Source organism: Euleptes europaea, chromosome 2 (genome assembly GCF_029931775.1).
Source record: "Euleptes europaea isolate rEulEur1 chromosome 2, rEulEur1.hap1, whole genome shotgun sequence".
Classification (NCBI taxonomy): domain Eukaryota; kingdom Metazoa; phylum Chordata; class Lepidosauria; order Squamata; family Sphaerodactylidae; genus Euleptes; species Euleptes europaea.
In genome coordinates, this window is record NC_079313.1 from 23545574 (window position 1) to 23564309 (window position 18736).

General features: G+C 47.6%; 1 protein-coding gene across 1 annotated transcript in view; it reads right to left on the minus strand.

Moving 5' to 3' along the window:
* The window catches only part of BRINP2 (BMP/retinoic acid inducible neural specific 2), a 57363-nt gene extending 39084 nt beyond the window's left edge, over positions 1 to 18279 (minus strand). Inside the window, exon 1 of the mRNA XM_056844968.1 lies at positions 17944 to 18279. Coding sequence (XP_056700946.1) covers positions 17944 to 18209 — 266 coding nt within the window. The 5' untranslated portion in view covers positions 18210 to 18279. The remainder of the gene's footprint in view (positions 1 to 17943) is intronic.
* Between the last annotated feature and the right edge of the window lie 457 nt (positions 18280 to 18736).

An 18736-nucleotide genomic window follows, 5' to 3' on the forward strand; every position in this document is an offset into this window, starting at 1 on the left:
GAGCAGAGCTTGGACTGCAGTACTGTGCCACGGGGCTCCTCACTAGGCAAGTACGCGATGTGAAAGACCTCAACCCTGAGACCCTGGAGAGCTGCTGCCGGTCTGAGTAGACAATACTGACTTTGATGGACCCAGGTTCTGATTCAGTATAAGGCAGCTTCCTGTGTGTTCATGTGTTCAGCCTCAGTTCCTACGACTGATCTTCTCTGGTCTGGAGGCATCTCGTCTCTGGAGCATCTCAGTCTCCAACCTGCTGCAGAACTCTGTGCTTGCTGTACACACCCCTTCCCCACCAGTAAATCCTTGTTGCTTGTACTCACACACATAGTTAGTATGACCCTCCAGACTCTAGCCCCCTGAGGACTAAATTAGATACACGCTTGACTCTCCAAAGTATACAGAGCTGTACGCGTTTAGCCCTGGACAACAGAGGCAGAGCCAAGCTTGCAAATCGGCAAGCTCAGAGCCAGGGCCATTGTTCATAAACAGAGGCCCTGGGTCAGACATTGAGACTGATATGGTGGAACAGCTACAAAGCTCTTCCAAAATGCACCTCATAAAGGACGTTGCGCAGCTGCTCCCATCCAGAAGCTCCCAACACAAAGCCTGACCTGAAACTCTTTGCAGCCATGCAAGATCTAGGAGAGCCAAGGGGTTGCCGGGGGCAAGGTGGAGCTGTAGACCCATGAGAGAGCTGGCACGGGATGGTATGAAGCCCTACAGTACAAAGGTTGGCTCACCTTCAAGAGCACACAGCGCACAGAAACCCAAGTGATCCTGGGAATGGCTTTGCTGCTTGTATTCCATCTCTGCCTGGACCTTGTTGGCCCAGGCTGGCCTGATGTTGTCAGATTCTTGGAAGCTAAGTAGGGCCAGATGGGAGACCACTGAGGAACACCTTGGGTCGCTATGCAGAGGCAAGCAACGGCAAACCACCTTTGTACGTATCTTGCCTGGAAAAGCCCATGGGGTTGTCCATAAATTGGCTGCAACGTGATGGCACTTTGCACCCCCATTTCCATCTCCAGGTAGAGCCAGCGAGGTGTAGTGCTTAGGAGCAGTGGGCTCTAAACTGGTGAACCAGGTTGGTTTCCCCACTCCTACACATGAAGCCAGCTGGGTGACCTTGGGCTAGTCACAGTTCTCCCTGAACTCTCTCAGCCCCACCTACCTCACAAGGTGTCTGTGGTGGGGAGAAGTGGGGAAAGAGATTCTAAGCTGCTTTGATTCTCCTTAAAAGGTAGAGGAAGTCAGCATATAAAAACCAACTCTTCTTCTTCTTCAGCTAAGAAAGATCCTGGACTGTTCTAGAAGATGGAAAAGGAGATCGTAGGATGCTAGGGAGGCTTGACCCCCAGCATCTTCCTTTTGAAGCACTGAAGATGCCCCCCCCCCAGCTTTTTCCACCTGTGCAGAACAGAGGTTGATCACAGCAAATGGCTACTGAGTCCAGTTTCCAACAGGGGCCAGCCAGCGGTTTTCTGGGGGACTGACAAATAGGTTATAAAAGTAACAGTATGACATAATGGTTGAGCCCAAACAACTAGTGTTCAAAGGTACACTGCCTCTAAACATGGAGGTTCCATTTGACTGCCATGACTGCTAGCTGTTCCTAAACCTATCCAGTAGGGTAGGGTTTCTAGTTCTATTTTCAAGCCATCTATTTGGCTGCCCAAATAATATTAATTATGTATTGTGTGAAGAATTATTTTGGGTTTCGCCTTTCCTCTCCTGAAATCTACTGTCTACCAACTTAATTAGGCGTCCCTGAATTCTAGTGTTGTGCAACAGGGAGAAAAATTTTACTCTGTTCACTTCTCCACACCATGCATAATTTTATAAACTTCTACACCATCTCACCTTCCTTCTTTTTCTTTTTAAACTAAAACGTCCCAAATATTTTTTTTTGCCAACAATGGATGTAACAGTATGTAACAAAAATTATTGTTTGACAAATTAAATTCCATTGTCATGTTTATTTTTGATATGCAAAATTCTCAATCAGGTAGTTTTACTTAGTTAGTTTGGAATGGAGAATAATGTGCCCTCTTGTGGTGAGAGTTGGTATTTACCACATCTGGGTAAGAAAACCAAACCTTTCCAAAGCAATATCAACTTGTAATGACTTCATCCCATCAGAACGTTGTTAACTCTTCATGAGGATTGCATATCCTCAGCCCTTCCCTCTTTCTTTTCCTCCCCCCTTCCCTCCCCTTCTTTTTCCTCCCCCCTTCCATTATTCACTGTGGAAAATGGCTTAATGGAGCTTCCTTTAAAAAAAAATATTACATTAAAAACCACAAAATTCCAAAAAATCCATACGTCATTTCAAACACTAAATCCATACATCATTTCAGAACAATAAACCCATAAACATTCCAAAACCAATAAACACTCTACATATCCTCATCTCCACATTTTAAACTTTTAAGCATATTTTCCATTCTTGAAATTATTGGATTCCATACAATGTCTAGATCTCTAGTGTTTTTATTATTTTGGTAGTAAGTCAGTTTAATTAATACATAGGTCTCTTTAATTTTATCCGTCCAATTATGTAAATCAGGATATTTGTTTCCTTTCCAGTATCTCGCGAAATTTATTCTTGCTGTTGTTACCATATGGAGACATATATCACGAAGTTCCTTTTGCAAAAGGAGCCTAGAGTCTCCTTCCTTGTATCTGATCCTTAAGACCCACCATGGGTGCCATCACTTTGGCCTAGCACTACACTGTGGTGTAGTGCTTAAAGCATCGGGGTAGGATCTGGGAGACCCAGGTTTGAACCCCTGCTCTGTCATGAAATGCTGCTGGGTGACCTTGGATCTCAGCCTAACCTACCTCATAGGGTTGTTGTTGAGAGGATCAAATGGAGGTGAAAAGAATGATGTAAACTGCTTTGAGTTTGGAGGTTCTAGCAGGGGAGAGCAGCTATCGTATACCCTTGAACACAGGTGGGACAATGCTGCTGCAGTTGTCTTGTTTGTGGGCTTCCTAGAAGCACCTGGTTGGCCACTGTGTGAACAGACTGCTGGACTTGACGGACTTTGGTCTGATCCAGCAGGGCCTTTCTTATGTTATTATGAGTCCCCTTTGGAGAGGAAGAGGAAGAGGAAGAAGAAGTTGGTTTTTATATGCCGACTTTCCCTACCACTCTAGGAAGAATCAAACTGCCTTACAATCACCTTCCCTTCCCCTCCCCACAACAGACACCCTGTGAGGTAGGTGGGGCTGAGAGAGCTCTAAGAGAGCTGTGACTAGCCCAAGGTCACCCAGCTGGCTTCATATGTAGGAGTGGAGAAACCAACCCAGTTCACCAGATTAGCAGCCGCCGCTCATGTGGAGGAGTGGGGAATCAAACCCGGTCCTCCAGATTAGAGTCCACGGCTCCAAACCACCGCTCTTAACAACTACAGCACGCTGGCTTAGAAGGGTGCAACTCTGCTCAGGCGGACGCTGTAACTAATTTAATAAACTTACCCATTTTTATATAACATAAAGTGAATGCCTACAGCTGGGTGCTTGTTGACAACTGCATGCGAGCGCCAATGAGAATCCCAGACTAATGGTGTGAATGTCTGACAGTGTATATTTCTCCGCTTTTTGAGCAGCCCTCGCCAGGAAATAATGACAATGTTATTTAGGCAACTGTCAATATTCTCCACTGCATTTTGGAATGCTCTCTCCTACGTGCAGTTGATCCACATTGCGGGGCCACGTCTCACCCCAGATAGAGTCCCTGCCTCCAGAGAGTCTCGCCAAGAAGCCACCCCACAGCCTTCTAGCCGCCCCCCAACAAACGGCGCTGGGAGAAAGGAGGTGCCAAGGTAGGCTGGTGGTAAAAGCCCAATGCTGCTGGCACGCCCGTGATGCCAGCCATCGCCCTGGCAACCCACAAAGCCCCCACAAACATCAGTAGCTCTCAGCAGAGCATTACGCCCGTTGCAAGGGTGACGGAACCAGGCCAGCCCGGGGGAAAAGACCCAGGGCTCTGGCAAAAATGGGAAGAGATGGGCAGAGCTTGTAGGAGCGGCTGGAGGGTATTTCAAACCCAGCTGCCAGGAGAAAGACAATTTGGCTTGAACAGGATTGTTTGTTACCCCAGTCAATGCTGACAGAATCCAGGGGGTTTGTGAAGCAAACTACCTATCGTGGCCTTCTTCGGTGGTGGCATCCTCCCTGTGAAACAGGTCAGGAGGATGTCCATCTTGGCAGCCTTTAGGAAGCATTACAAAGAATTACTGGCCTTTTATGCATGGCTGTTCCCTTCCTCTCCTGACTACTTCAGGGCTATGTTTCGATTATGCATGCATTTTCCAACTGTCAGAGGTCGGCTGTGATTTCTGAGTGCTGGCTAAAACGGATCCAGAAAACACGGGGGAAATGCACGGGGAGAGCGAGGTGACTTTTGACCGTCGGAAAATGCATGCGTGATCGAAAGGAAACCCCAAAGCAATCGGGAGGGAAACAGCCGTGCATAAAAGGCCACTGTTTAGAACAGGGGTGGGGAACGTCAGGCTTGGGGGCTGTATAAGGCCCGTGAAATCATTTGGTCTGGCCCTTTGTGGGTCCTGGCAGATCTCTAGCTCAGAAGGATCTAAGACTGGTGATCCACCCCCCACCCCGCAGACAGGAATAGCCTCTATTCAAGGCGGATGTGAGTTTGTTTTGCCGAGAAAAGGAACCTTTCCCCCCCTTGCAGAAGAGTCATTAACTATGGAGCTGCTAGGACCGCCCAAGCAACTGTATTAACCCTTTCCCACCTGGGCTGTGGAGAAACGTATTTCCTCTGTACTACAAGAGGGCTGGGGGCGGAAGTGGTGACAATGGAGGGGTTAAAGGGGGCAGGGCCAGAATGCACGGCCCGCGAATGATGTTATAATTATCCAAATGGCCCTTGGCAGAAAAAAAGTTCCCCACCCCTGGTTTAGAAGGATCTTTGAGAGAAGATGACCTTTTTGGTGCATGCGCACGTAACAGGGTTTAGAAACACAGGCTGTTTAAGTTGCTGCTTTATTGTTTGTTTTTTAACTGACTGTGTGCTATGCTTATTTTAGGTGAGAGCTGCTTTAAACTTCCTTGAATGGAAGACTAGGTGGGATATAAATATTTTTAATAAATAAAGAGCAGGAACAGCCAGGAGGAGTTTGCAAAAGAAGCCCCCCACACACACACACACCTCTCAAGGTGAAGCTCCGGAAGGCCCTTAAGAGGTCAGGCTGCTGAAGATCAATGCTGCATTAAAGTTGATTCAATGTAGTCAAGAAACCACTATTTAAGAGGTGTATAGGATGAGGCTGGTGAGAGGAGCGGAAACGGAAGAGCTCTCATTGCTCAAATGTCGCGTTCAGCTAGGATGGCTGACCACGGCCTCCACCTTCAGAGTAGGGTTCCCAGTACAAATTTGACAACCAGCAGAAGACTCATCCAGCCTGGTGGGACTTTGCTGGCAACACAGGGATGTCAGCGATGCTACAGTCACATCATATCTGGGGTGACCGGAAGCTATGTCATTATGTCGCCAAGGTGCTCTAGCATTCGCCCAAAGCTTTATGGTTGCACCTGGCTGCCCTGGAAGGGATGTCATCGCAGCCCTGAAAACAATGGCCACATTTTCCCCACCCCCCTCTATTTTTCTCATAAAATTTGCACTTTGTTTATATAGTACCTGGAGGTTGGCAACCCTACTAGTTGCTAGGGGGCACACAGTAGTGGTAGGCAATTGCCTTCATGCCCTACTTGGGGGATTCCTGGAGGCATCTAGCTGGCCACAGTTGGAAACAGAAGGGTGGACCAAATGGGCCTTCAGCTGGATTCTGCGGGGCAATGGTCTAACATGCAAATCTTAACTGAATTTTATATTTTAACTGTATTTTAATTGTTTAAATGTTTTAATGTTCGCTGCCTTGGGGACCCTGAGTGGGTGAGAAGGTGGCATAAAAATGTTCTAAATAATAATTTAAAAAGTCAACCGAAAAAATGGAAACGTGCAAAAGATCAGCTCATCCATAGTCTAACATCCTCGTCATCAGTCTTTGGATACGCTCACCACTGAGCAAGCCACTGAAGAAATCAAGGTGGCATTAGGGTGGAACTCTGTAATATATCACTAGGGAGAGAGTGAGAGGGAAAAATACGGGCAATAGTGGCCAAAGGGATAAAGATTGAACAGCTCTTTGACCTGTTACAATTGTTCATGAAAAAGTTTAACAAAAAATTAACCCCAACAGCAGAGAGCATATATGCTCACTCGATTAAATGTATTACCATCTGCATTACTATATGGAAGATTTAGTACAGTTCCATATCTGGATCGGGTCTGCCCATGTGGAGAAGGCGACATAGAAACAGCTTAACATACCCTCCTTAAGTGTCTACTCTACGCTAGGGGCCGTTCCAATCTCATAGACCCGTTACTTGCTGATAGGGAATGGTTACCTACCAATTCAAAGGTGTCCTACCTTATGACCACACAGGGTACACCAATTATTAACTCGGTGGCAAGGGGGTTTTTTTTGCTTGTAATTAGAGAACGTGATTACCACTCTGCACCATACAATGGTTAACTCAGGATTAAATAACCAAGTAACCAATCTAGCCAGCTCAAGGTTGACTCAGCCTTCCATCCTTCCGAGGTCGGTGAAATGAGTACCCAGCTTGCTGGGGGTAAAGGGAAGAGGACTGGGGAAGGAACCAGCAAACCACCCCGCAAACAAAGTCTGCCTTGGAAACGTCAGGATGTAACGTCACCCCATGGGTCAGGAATGACCCGGTGCTTGCACAGGGGACCTTTACCTTTACCTTTAACCAATCTAGCGGGATTTGTATGTTCTTATCAAAATGATTTCATAGTAAAATTTACCATAGGATACCTGCATACTTTAAATCATGATTTTACTGTAAACTCCACTGTACGTTTCCCCTTTTAAAGCCAATGAAGGCTTTTATATATATATATATATATATATATATATATATATATATATATATATATATATATATATATATATATATATATATAAATTAAATAAATCCATAGTTGGCCAAAAGCAGCTGGTGTCGTTTTCAAAGGAAATGCAGTCAGTTTGCTTCTCACAGCGAAGTGGAGAGACTGAAGGCTGCCCTTTTCCCCACTGGGTTCCCTTTTCCTGCCCCATCTCCGTCACCGGAAGCCCCTCAGGGGAACTGGGAGTCCCCACAGTGGAAAGGGAGCCGCAGGAAGGGAAGAGGAGGGAAGAGGAAACCAACTCTCCCAAGGCCCCGGCCTGGAGGGAACCAGAGGCGGAGCGCCGGCCCTGGCACCGGCGACGTCATGTGTTATCAGACAGGGTGTCTTTTAATACTGTTTTCTTTCCTGTGTGCAATTTTTCCAACCCGACTCTTGAAGGGTGGGGGTAGAAAAACAGCACACAATTCTTCCAGGAATAATTAGGTGGGCTTTGATGATGCTCATTAAAGTGAAAAATTGACAGCGCTGATTAGGAAGGAGGCAGCTTGCAAGCAAGGAGCGTGAAAAACCGCCAGGCTTCAAACTCTGCCGAAGCTCGTCCATCATGACCTGTGGCGCCTCCCTTCATCCACCCACCCATCCGCCAGAAATCCACCGAAATCAACAAAGGACGCCAAATTGCGTCCGCCCACGCAAAGGAGCGGACGGGGGGAAGCCGGGAGCCGAAAAGGAACTCTTGGCAGGAGGAATGTCCATTTGGAGAGCTGCCAGACACCCCAGCAGCGTTGCCAAGTGGGACTTCATCGGTGGCCATCTCATTAGCCGGAGTGAGGCAGACGACTGAGGGGTGGACTGGGGTGGGGATCATGAACCCGTCCACATATCTGCTGAGATCTTGAGAGCCAGCGTGGTGTCGTGTTGAAAGAGCGGTGGTTTGGAGTGGTGGACCAGGTTCGCTTCCCCGCTCCTCCACAGGAGCGGCGGAGGCTCATCTGGCGAGCCGGGTTGGTTTCCCCACTCCTCCGCACGAAGCCAGCTGGGGGACCTTGGGCAAGTCACAGCTCTGTCAGAGCTCGCTCAGCCCCACCTACCTCACAGGGTGCCTGTTGTGGGGAGGGGAAGGGGATTGTAAGCCGGTCTGAGTCTCCCTTAAGCAGTAGAGAACGTCGGCGTAGAAAAGCCAGCTCTTCTTCTTCTTCTTCCTCAGGTAGAGCGGCAGACTGTCAGAGCACAAAACGCAAGGAGGGAACGGGGCAACACGCAAGGAGGCCTGTACAGGTGGAGGAGACCTGATTCATGTAGTTCCCAGAGAAAAAAGAGGGGCATCATACAAATTGGGCCTCTGCATGCCAGAGTCATCCCAATCAGGAGCTTGGATAGGGTTCCCAGGCTCCTGCCAGAGGTAGGGGATCCAATGCCCCCACCTCCTGTTTCCTGGCACTGCCACTCCTGCAGCAGGAGAAAAATAATGAAAAAAACCAGCCTTTGATGACAACATAATATTGCTTCCAGGGAAAATCCGGAAGTGACATCAGTCTGCTCTAGGAAGCGCTGGGAACTCTAGGAAGTGCTGGGAACTCTATGGTTTTACCATAGAGTTTCCGGTGGTTCCTAGAGATGACTTGAATTCTCTGCCCATGTATTCAAACTCAAAAAGAAAAGCTTCAAACTTGGGGGGGGGAACCGTCTACTAATTGCAAATGCAGCAGGGCTCCTGATATGGCAAAGGAGCCCTTTCTCTCCCCTGCTGTCTTCATAGCTCTACATCACACCCTCCAACATTTCACAGGTGACAATAAGGACATTTGTGAGGCCTCTTTATTTTCGTAACAAGAAACATCGACATAGCCCCACTCCAATTTCCCTGTTCTTGCACGTGGCTGAAGGTTTTACTCTGCCTGTTGTATTCAGGTACTCTTCAACAGTCCTGCCTACCCCCCCCCCCGCCCCGATGTAAAAGCTACATTGATGCTTATTCTTATTCCTTTAGTAAAATATATGCTAGAAACAGAAAGACTGTTAACGGCTCAGAGTACTTACCTTATAGAGTTCCCAGGCAATTGTCCCTCCAGATACTAATCTGAGTCAGACTGCGCTAAGCGTCAGTATGGCAGCCGTATCATGCATCCTTAGACCTTGCCGTATGTATGATCTATAGCAGCTGAAGAGTATTGAAATGGCAGCCCATTCGTAGTATGGTTTGTGCGCATACACTTCTACACATGTGCCCCAGAGATTGCCATCCCATTCAGAGATTTAATCCTGGGGAAGGAACCAAACCCTGAAGAATACTAGCCTTTAAGACACAAACAGCACTGGGGAAAAGGCGTCTCCAACAGGCAGAAACAGGGAAAAAGGGGACAGTGACTTATCAGGGTGGCGTCCCAGAGGAAAGGGGCTGCCCTAGTAAATAGGGACAATGGAAACGTAGGTAACATTTATTTATTATTTATTTCACTGGATTTATAGCTCGCCCTCCCCGGCAGATGCCAGGCTCAGAGTGGCTCACAGAATAATAAAACTACCATATACATGATGATCATGAACACATGAAGCTGCCTTATACTGAATAAGACCCTTGGTCCATCAAAGTCAGTATTGTCTACTCAGATGGGCAGTGGCTCTCTAAGGTCTCAGGCAGGAGTCTTTCACATCACCTCCTTGCCTAGTCCCTTTAACTGGTGATGCTGGGGATTGAACCAGGGACCTTCTGCATGCCAAGCAGATGCTCTACCACTGAGCTACGGCCCTTCCCCATTAGGGTGATCAAGGGTGATCCAAATAATAAAAATACCATATACATGGTGATCAGGGTGATCGAGAGGGATCTAATGAAACAAGAAGTGGGCCTTGTCTGGGAAGAATTCCCCACATCCTGGCTGTGTTCCTGAAAGTTCACCTTGGGGAGAAAAAGAATGAAACTCAGGTACTGTCCGACTTCCTTCTCTCAATCGGAAGTCTGAGCATGAGCCCTGAAAGAAGAACCTTGTGCTCTCTTTGGAGTCTGGCTGTAATACCACACAAGGCATCAGTGGGACACAGGGGTACCCTCAAGGACTTTCCCAGTCATCCCTGACTGCTAGACGTTAGAGCACAATTCTGTCACAAGTGCCGACGGACCCCATATCAGCTTCAGAACAGCTGGGGAGAGACTGAATAGGAAATGCAGGATCTTCAACCCAGACTGCAACCCACTTCGGCAAGTCTTGTGCCTGGAGCACATACGGGCAGATGACACCCTGTAGCTACCCACTGTTCTGTTCCCTGCTCCAGAAAGCAACACATCAAAAGCATCACATATCATTTCTATTACATCCCATGGGACTAGGCCACAGGAGCACACAACTGCTATTACTATAAAATAATTGGCTTCTATGGGTCACACTAGAGGAGACGCTGGAAGACCTATGCATTTTTTATTCCTAAATAGCAGCCACAGGGGAACCAATTCCAATCAGAACTGTGGGGTGAAGGGGTTAACACTCCCTTCCACATTGATTTCTCCATCCCAATTAGCCTTCTGGGATTACTGTTTTTCTTGTTTTTTGGGGAGAGGGGGGAATACAGGCACCATGCAGGCAACTTATTTATCCCCTTTCATCAACGGCACAAATAGCATCTTTGGGAAGCTGTTTGAGATCAGGGTTCCCTCATTGTTATATATTATTTGTGCCAATCTACCTCCTGGGCTGCCAATATCTGCCTCTGCCCACTCTGCAAGTGGGAACCTTAATTGCATATCAATCAGGGGGCAATGACCTGCCTGAAATTTGGAATGGGGAAATCCCTTGGGTAACGGGCAGGAGGGGATACAGTCCCTGAAAATTTTGTCCCAGTTGGAAGGGGGGGGGGAAGGAAATAACAGCTAGAAGTAGGTTTCCCACTAGAACCAATGGAAACAAACAAGAACACCCTAATGATTATAGCAAGGATCAGATATATGGTTCCTCCATCACCCTCCAAGATTTTTGCTAAGCTCAGCCCACACACTATGTAAAACCATGTATATCCTGATTTGCCTCGACAAGTGCTAGTTTTATTACCTTCCTAGGAGGGTGTTACCAGAACACAAGCCAGGATTAAGCCAAGATGCCTGTGTTTAACCATCACACACAAAACCATAGTTAAGACTAACAGAATTAATAAACCAGCAGCAGATACTGGTTTGACAGACCCTGAGTAACCACAGTTAGTGGAATGGACCACCATCAGATAACCATACTGTTTGTGTTAATTGCCATCAAGTCGCTTCCAACTCATGGCGACCCTATGAATCAATGTCCTCCAAAACGTCCTATCCTTAACAGCCTTGCTCAGATCTTGCAAATTGAGGGCTGTGCCTTCCTTTATTGAGTCCATCCATCTCTTGTTGGGTCTTCCTCTTTTCCTGCTGCCTTCAACTTTTCCTAGCAAGATGGTCTTTTCCAGTGACTCTTGTCTTCTCATAATATGTCCAAAGTATGACAGCCTCAGTTTAGTCATTTTAGCTTCTATGGTCAGTTCAGACTTGATTTGATCTATAACCCACTGATTTGTTTTTTTGGCAGTCCACGGTATCCATAACACTCTCCTCCAACACCACATTTCAAAGGAATCTACTTTCTTCCTATCAGCTTTCTTCACTGTCCAGCTTTCACACCCATACATCGTAACAGGGAATATGATGGCATGAACTTACCTGATCTTGGTGGCCAGTGACACATCCTTACACTTAAGAATCTTTTCTAGCTCCTTCATGGCTGCCCTTCCCAGTCTCAATCTCTTTCTGATTTCTTGGCTGCAGTCTCCCTTTTGGTTGATGGTGGAGCCAAGGAATAGAAAGTCTTGAACAATTTCAATTTCCTCATTGTCAACCTTACTAACAGTAGTTAAATCATGGTTTTGTGAGAACCCTGAACTGAGCTCTAGGGACTCTGGGAGGGGAAGTGAATCCAGAAGAATGGCAGCTCTAGCAACTCACTCTAAAATGTTTAACATCTCCCAGAGAAAGAACAAGTATTAGAAAACTGGGACAGTCCCCATTAAAAAGGTCATCTGATGAGTACGCCTCAGTTCTCTTCTTGTGTTCTTACGTCATCCCGCATTACCTCAAGCACAATGCTCTGCAGTGGAAGCTGTTAACACATTTAACTGCAGGTCACACGTGTGAGTGATTGACACATTATGCAGGATAAGGGTGGGATGAATTCTGGACTGTACCATTTCAGGTAGCAGGTGTGGGGGCTCATATTTTTGAATGCTCCAAATCAGCATTAAAAGAAGCTCCTTACATGCAGTAAGCCAGCACAGCAGGAAGACAGGTTTAATGTATCCCTCCTGCTGATGCGGTAGCTTTCTACCTGCAAAAAGCCTTTGACGGTGAGGAGCATTCAAAAATGTGATTTCCCCAGCCCCCATCTGCATCCTGAAGTCAAGAATTCATCCCTGCGGTCTACCACCTCATTCTGTGTAATGAATAGAATGCCTCTTACCCCATGCTCCGCACTTGACAGATTTAGAGTGGATTTTTCTCCCTTCAATGAGAGGGAAAGGGCAGTTCACATCTTACCTACTGGCAAAGTCTCCCTCGGCACACAGAGATTCTGTACGATTAAGATTTACTGATTCAATGATAGAATAATCAGTTAAATGGACACCACTTGGCATGAAAATCGCCCATTAATAAACTCTTATCTTGCTGCAAGCAAAGAAGAAAGGTGCCTACGCTCCCCGAAACACTCGGTAACTCCCCGACAGCAGGGCTATCGAAATGCAGAGTGTCATTTGCCTAATGACAATCCTTCCCGCCGCCCATAAAACCCACTGTGAACTTCATCAAAACCACCCTGGCTGTCTGGCCCACTTCTGCTGCTTCAACCTCAGGCTGGCCACGGCTACACCGTGTGGAGGAAAATCCAATACTCTTGTAAAATTTACCCTGCATGTTAAAGCCATAGTCTATAAATAGAATGAATTTCCAAGCTCCCTGCAAAGGCTCAGCAATTTTTATAAGGTATTGTGTCCAACCTGGCACTGGTTCTGTTTAGAACGTTACTCTAACCTGCTTGAGTTTAGACTGCATCTTGCTTGAACTGAACACACAAAACTGCCTTATTCTGAGTCAGGGCACTGGTCTGTTGAGGTCCGTCTTGTCTGCTCTCTCCAGCAGCACTTCTCCAAAGTCTCAGACAGAGGTCTTTCACCTCACCTCCTACCTGATCTTTCAAACTGGAGATATACCAGGCACTGAACCCAGAGCCTACTGCATGGAAAGCTGATGCTCTGCTACTGAACTCCAACACCTACCCTTTTAGGCTTGTCCATCTTGTTCTTCCCTTGAAAGTATCTTGTTCCATCTGTCCTATCTATGCGGTACATTTTTATCCCGTCCTTCCTCCAGGGAGCTTAGAGTAGCTTACATAATTTGCCCTTCCCCATTTTATCCTCACCACAACCCTGCAAGGTAGGATAGGCTGAGACAGAATGACTGGCTCATGTGACCCAGTGAACTTGATAGCAGAGTGGGAATTCGAACAGATCTGAGCCCAAGTCCAACAACCTAACCATTACACCATACTGTTTCCTGTAACTGGCAACAGCTCTCCTCCAAGGAATCTGGCAGAAGGCATTCACGGACTTGCTACCTGGAAATCCTTTAACTAGAGATGCCAGTACTGCAGTCAAATCTCTGCTCACGACTTGAGTTTGATCCCAACAGAAGTTGGTTTCAGATAGCTGGTTCAAGGTTGACTCAGCCTTTCATCCTTCAGAGGTCAGTAAAATGTGTACCAGCTTGCTGGGGGTAAAGTGTAGATGACACAGTCTGCCTAGTAAACGTTGAGATGTGACGTCACCCCATGGGTCAGTAATGACCCAATACATGCACAGGGGATCAGAGATGCCAGGGATTAAACCTGGGACATTCAGCATGAAAAGCTCTTGGCCCCAATGAGGACAATCTACAGGTATGCACAATTTTTTCCCAAGTGGGGGTTAAAAAAAAAAGCTTGGGGTGGTAATTATCAGTATGGTAACAGAAAAAGGAGTCAAACAGCCCCTTCACTAGGATTGTCAGAACCTGATGGGGGGAGGGGTACCCCACCTCTAGCTGGCATTTCCCATTACCACTCAAAGCAGTGGTGGAAGGAAAATAAAATACAATAAAATAAAATAAAATAACAGCCATTGGCCAATACCATGTCATTAGTTCTGGGGAAACCTGGAAGCGACATTACACCTACCTAGTAATAGGCTAACACTCTATGGTGAAACCACAGATTTTTCAACCATTCCTAGAGATGCATGACATCACTTCCGAGTTTCCCCAGAAGTGACATTAGGCCATCGGTCGACAGCCACCACCACCCCCTGTCCCTGCCCTCCCCAGTCTCCTGCTGGTTGCCAGGCCAGGCCTGAGAATCCTCCCCTGCTCTCCGTATCCCCTTTTTTAAAAATGCAACCCCAGCTGTTTTACTGTATAAAATTTTAAAAGTCAGTAAAAAGGATTACAAAATTAAGTCATGCATTATTTTGCTATCAGTTTATTGCTGTGCTAACTACCCTGCTTTTAAGCTGTCCATATGTTGCAATCACCCCCAACCATAACATCATCGCCTTCTGGCACTGCCTTTCCTCTTCCCCACAGCTCAAGCCAAGAACATCACCCCTGCGAAGGAACCCTAAGTCAACTGAGCAGGGGAGGGGGATCACGCACTGGTGCTGATTTCAGACTAAGCCTTTCCAGCACGGGCATCCTTTGGGGAGTCGGCAGAAGCAGCCAGCACTGAAAACCACCGTCGCAATAAATATCATGGAGGTGTGAATGACACCGGAGTAATAGTGAATTCTCAAATCCCTCCTTGGAGGGAAATGATAATCAGAGCACAACTTGCCAGCTTTTCTCCATCCCCAGTGGGTTTGACAATCTAAACTGTCTGCTTTTCCCATCCCGTTTGGATGTGTGGGCAGCTCCTTTTCAGCCTGCCAAAGCAAGGGAGCCGCGAGTAAGTAAGCAAACAACCACAGCTGGTTTTAAAAGAAACAAAGAAATGAACCGCCCGATTCCCGCCTCATAAAGCAGGCTGTGCTCATTTACTCTGACAAGAGCTATTGAAATATTTATGATGATTCTTCACAGTTAAGTAGCTTGAAGTCTACTCAAGGCAATCCCTGATCCAGCTGTATTCCAGAACTTCCTTATACTAAATGAGAGACTAGCAAATATCCCTTCTAATGTGATGTTCTATGGGCCAGATTTAAATCTCTCTCCCCCACCCCATACCCCACATGCAGAATGCCTTTTCCATTGTTGCCAAATGTCTTCAACTACTGCTTCTTCTTTGACTTTTGTTTACTATGGGAGTGGTTCTCAGACTCTGGGAGGGAACTGGTCAGAATCATGGAGTTGGCAGGGACCACCAGGGTCATCTAGTCCAACCCCCTGCACAATGCAGGAAATTCGGAACTACCTCCCCCACACACACCCAGTGACCCCTACTCCATGCCCAGAAGATGGGCAAGTTGCCCTCCCTCTCATCATCTGCTTAAGGTCATAGAATCAGCATTGCTGACAGATGGCCATCTAGCCTCTTCTTAAAAACCTCCTGGGAAGGAGAGCTTACCACCTCCCGAGGAAGCCTCTTCCACTGAGGATCCGCTCTAACTGTTAGAAAGTTCTTCCTAATGTCTAGACGGAAACTCTTGATTTAATTTCAACCCGTTGGTTCTGGTCTGACCTGGGGCGACCGAAAACATCTCGGCACCATCCTCTATATGACAGCCTTTCAAGTACTTGAAGATGGTTATCATATCACCTCTCAGTCTTCTCCTCTTCAGGCTAAACATACCCAGCTCCTTCAACCTTTCCTCATAGGACTTGGTCTCCAGACCCCACACCACTTTTGTTGCCCTCCTCTGGACACGTTCCAGCTTGGCTACATCTTTCTTAAATTGTGGTGCCCAAAACTGAACACAGTACACTAGGCTGCTGGGCAGAGGGGCGGGTGATGTGTGAAATGCCCTCATGCGCGTGTTGAGAGGGGGAGGGGAGCAGCCCAGCCCCGGGTCCCTCTGGCTTTCTAGTAATGAACTCAGGCGAACTCTGTGCTGGGGCGACGGCCCGCGTGCCCACAGAGATGGCTCTGAGTGCCCCTTCTGGCACGCGTGCCATAGGTTTGCCACCACTGCCCTAACAGAAGTGCAAGTCTCCGGCGAAGTGGTTGTTGTTTCCTGCCCAGTACCACAATATCCAGGCCTCCTTAGCAGAACCCTAGTTCTGCTAAATGAAGAACAGTCTTCATTTGGGCTGCCAACCAAAGCTGTCCTCTTGAGGAACAGGAATCTTTTCACTAAGCTGAGGTTCAGGTCAACTGTAATCCTCTAACCGTGACAGTGAGGTCTCTGGAGCTGTGGGTTCTGATCTGGAGAACCGGGTTTGATTCCCCACTCCCCCACATGAGCGGCGGACACTAATCTGGTGAACTGGATTTGTTTCCCCGCTCCTACACACGAAGCCAGCTGGGTGACCTTAGGCTAGTCACACTCTCTCAGTCCCACCTACCTCACAGGGTGTCTGTTGTGGGGAGGGGAAGGGGAGGTGATTGTAAGCCGGTTTGAGTCTCCCTCAAGTGGTAGAGAAAGTCGGCATATAAAAACCAACTCTTCTTCTTCTTTCCTACCCATGCAGGTGCCCCAGGTAAGGAACAGGGATCTCCTAATCCAGTAAGGGAGGGCATGACTGTTTAACCAGCTTCAGACTGTACTGAAGCTGTACCATACTGTAAGTATTCTCTGGAAACTTTGGGGGGTGGAGACTCACGGATCAGCATCCTGCGACATCGTGATGTCATTTCCAGCCACGTAACGAAAACTGTTATCACCACATGGCTGGACACTCTAAGAATTACCTGAAACTCTACAGCGTGACATCACTTCCACTTACGTGGCCGGAAATGTCATAGTTCCACTGTGCACTGCATTGGTCAGGAGGCACCTGGAGTATTGTGTGCAGTTCTGGAGGCCCCACTTCAAAAAAGGATGTGGACAGAATGGAGCAGGTGCAGAGGAGAACAGCGAGGATGATCAGGGGCCCGGAGACCAAGCCCTATGAGGAAAAGCTGAGGGAGTTGGGAATATTTAGTCTGGAGAAGAGGAGGTTGAGGGGGAACATGATTGCTCTCTTTAAGTATTTGAAGGGCTGTCACTTAGAGAAGGACAGGGAGCTGTTCCTGTTGGCAGCAGAGGATAGGACTCACAATAATTGAGTTAAAATTGCAGGAGGAAAGGTGCTGGCTGGATATTAAAAGGTAAAGGTCCCCTGTGCAAGCACCAGGTCATTCCTGACCCATGGGGTGACGTCACATCCCGATATTTCCAAGGCAGACTTTGTTTGCGTGGTGGTTTGCCAGTGTTTTCCCCAGTCATCTTCCCTTTACCCCCAGCAAGCTGGGTACTCATTTGACCGACCTCGGAAGGATGGAAGGCTGAGTCAACCTTGAGCCGGCTACCTGAAACAGACTTCAGTTGGGATCAAATTCAGGTCGTGAGCAGAGCTTTTGACTGCAGTACTGTAGCTTAACACTCTGCGCCACGGGGCTACAGTAAGAGTTGTTTGACAGTGGAATCAGCTACCTAGGGTGGTGGCGAGCTCCCCCTCACAGGCAGTCTTTAAGCAGAGGCTGGACAAACACTTGTCAGGGATGCTCTAGACTGATCCTGCATTAAGCAGGGGGTTGGACTAGATGGCCTGTATGTCCCCCTTCCAAGTCTGTGATCCTATGATTCTATAAATGATATTATGATGTTGCGATATGACATTCTGGCCCTCACATTCCCCCCCCCCACACACACACTGCTTACCAGAGTGAGGATGGCCAATGAGGGGTGGGGGAGGGCCCCCATCTGGGAAAATGCAACCCTGCCTCACAGACATCCATTGGTCGATTCATTCTTGGCTCTGCACCTTCCAAAGCTGCCTGGCATGCTTTCACCGCCCTTCCCTGGCCTCTCTGGCTTACCTGTAGATCCTGTACCTGGTGGTGAAACCCTGCCGATAGCGCTCCATGAAGTCGGCATACTCTGGGGCTCGGTGGAAAGGTCCTCTGTCAGTGAGCAGCCAGTCCAGCGGCACTTGGCTGGAGGTGGCGGCGGCGGCATGCTGGTCATGCGGCGTGGCGGCCGCGGTCACCAACCCCCAGCCCCCCAAAGTCAGCACCAATATCGATGATGCCCATGAGACCATCAGCCAGAGCCCGTTAAATCGAGCAACACGCTGCCACCTCATGCTTCTCCTGCTCAGTTGGCTTCTTCATTCTCTCACCACTCCTTCCCTCTCGGTGTTTCTTCAGGATTTCCTGCACTGGGAAGACACATAAAAGATGGGTAAGTATGCATGCATGCGTGCATCCCCGTAGCAGATTTATACTGCAATCCTATGCCCAGTTTCTCCAGTCTAAGCTTATTGAAACCAGTGGGTTTTAACCAGAGAGAGTCTGCACTGGATCACAGTTCTACTTTTCCTCTGTTTCAAAAGGGCAGCTTACAACACGACGTTGAAAATTAAGGACAGAATATAGCAAAAGAGGGAGAAATCGTTTAAAAAGGCAACCAGCCAGAGAATCAGAACCCCTCCTAAAAGCAGCAACAGAAGAGCCATTGAAACTTAAAAGCAAGGCTCACCAATCTTTTCTTTAACAAAAGCTGCTGCTGAGTAACGAAAAATATCCAGATATCTCACCCAGTTTTGCTCTGCCCTAAAAAGAGGAATAGGAAGAGCTAGAGAAATGAAGGCATCAGCTATGCACCACAGAG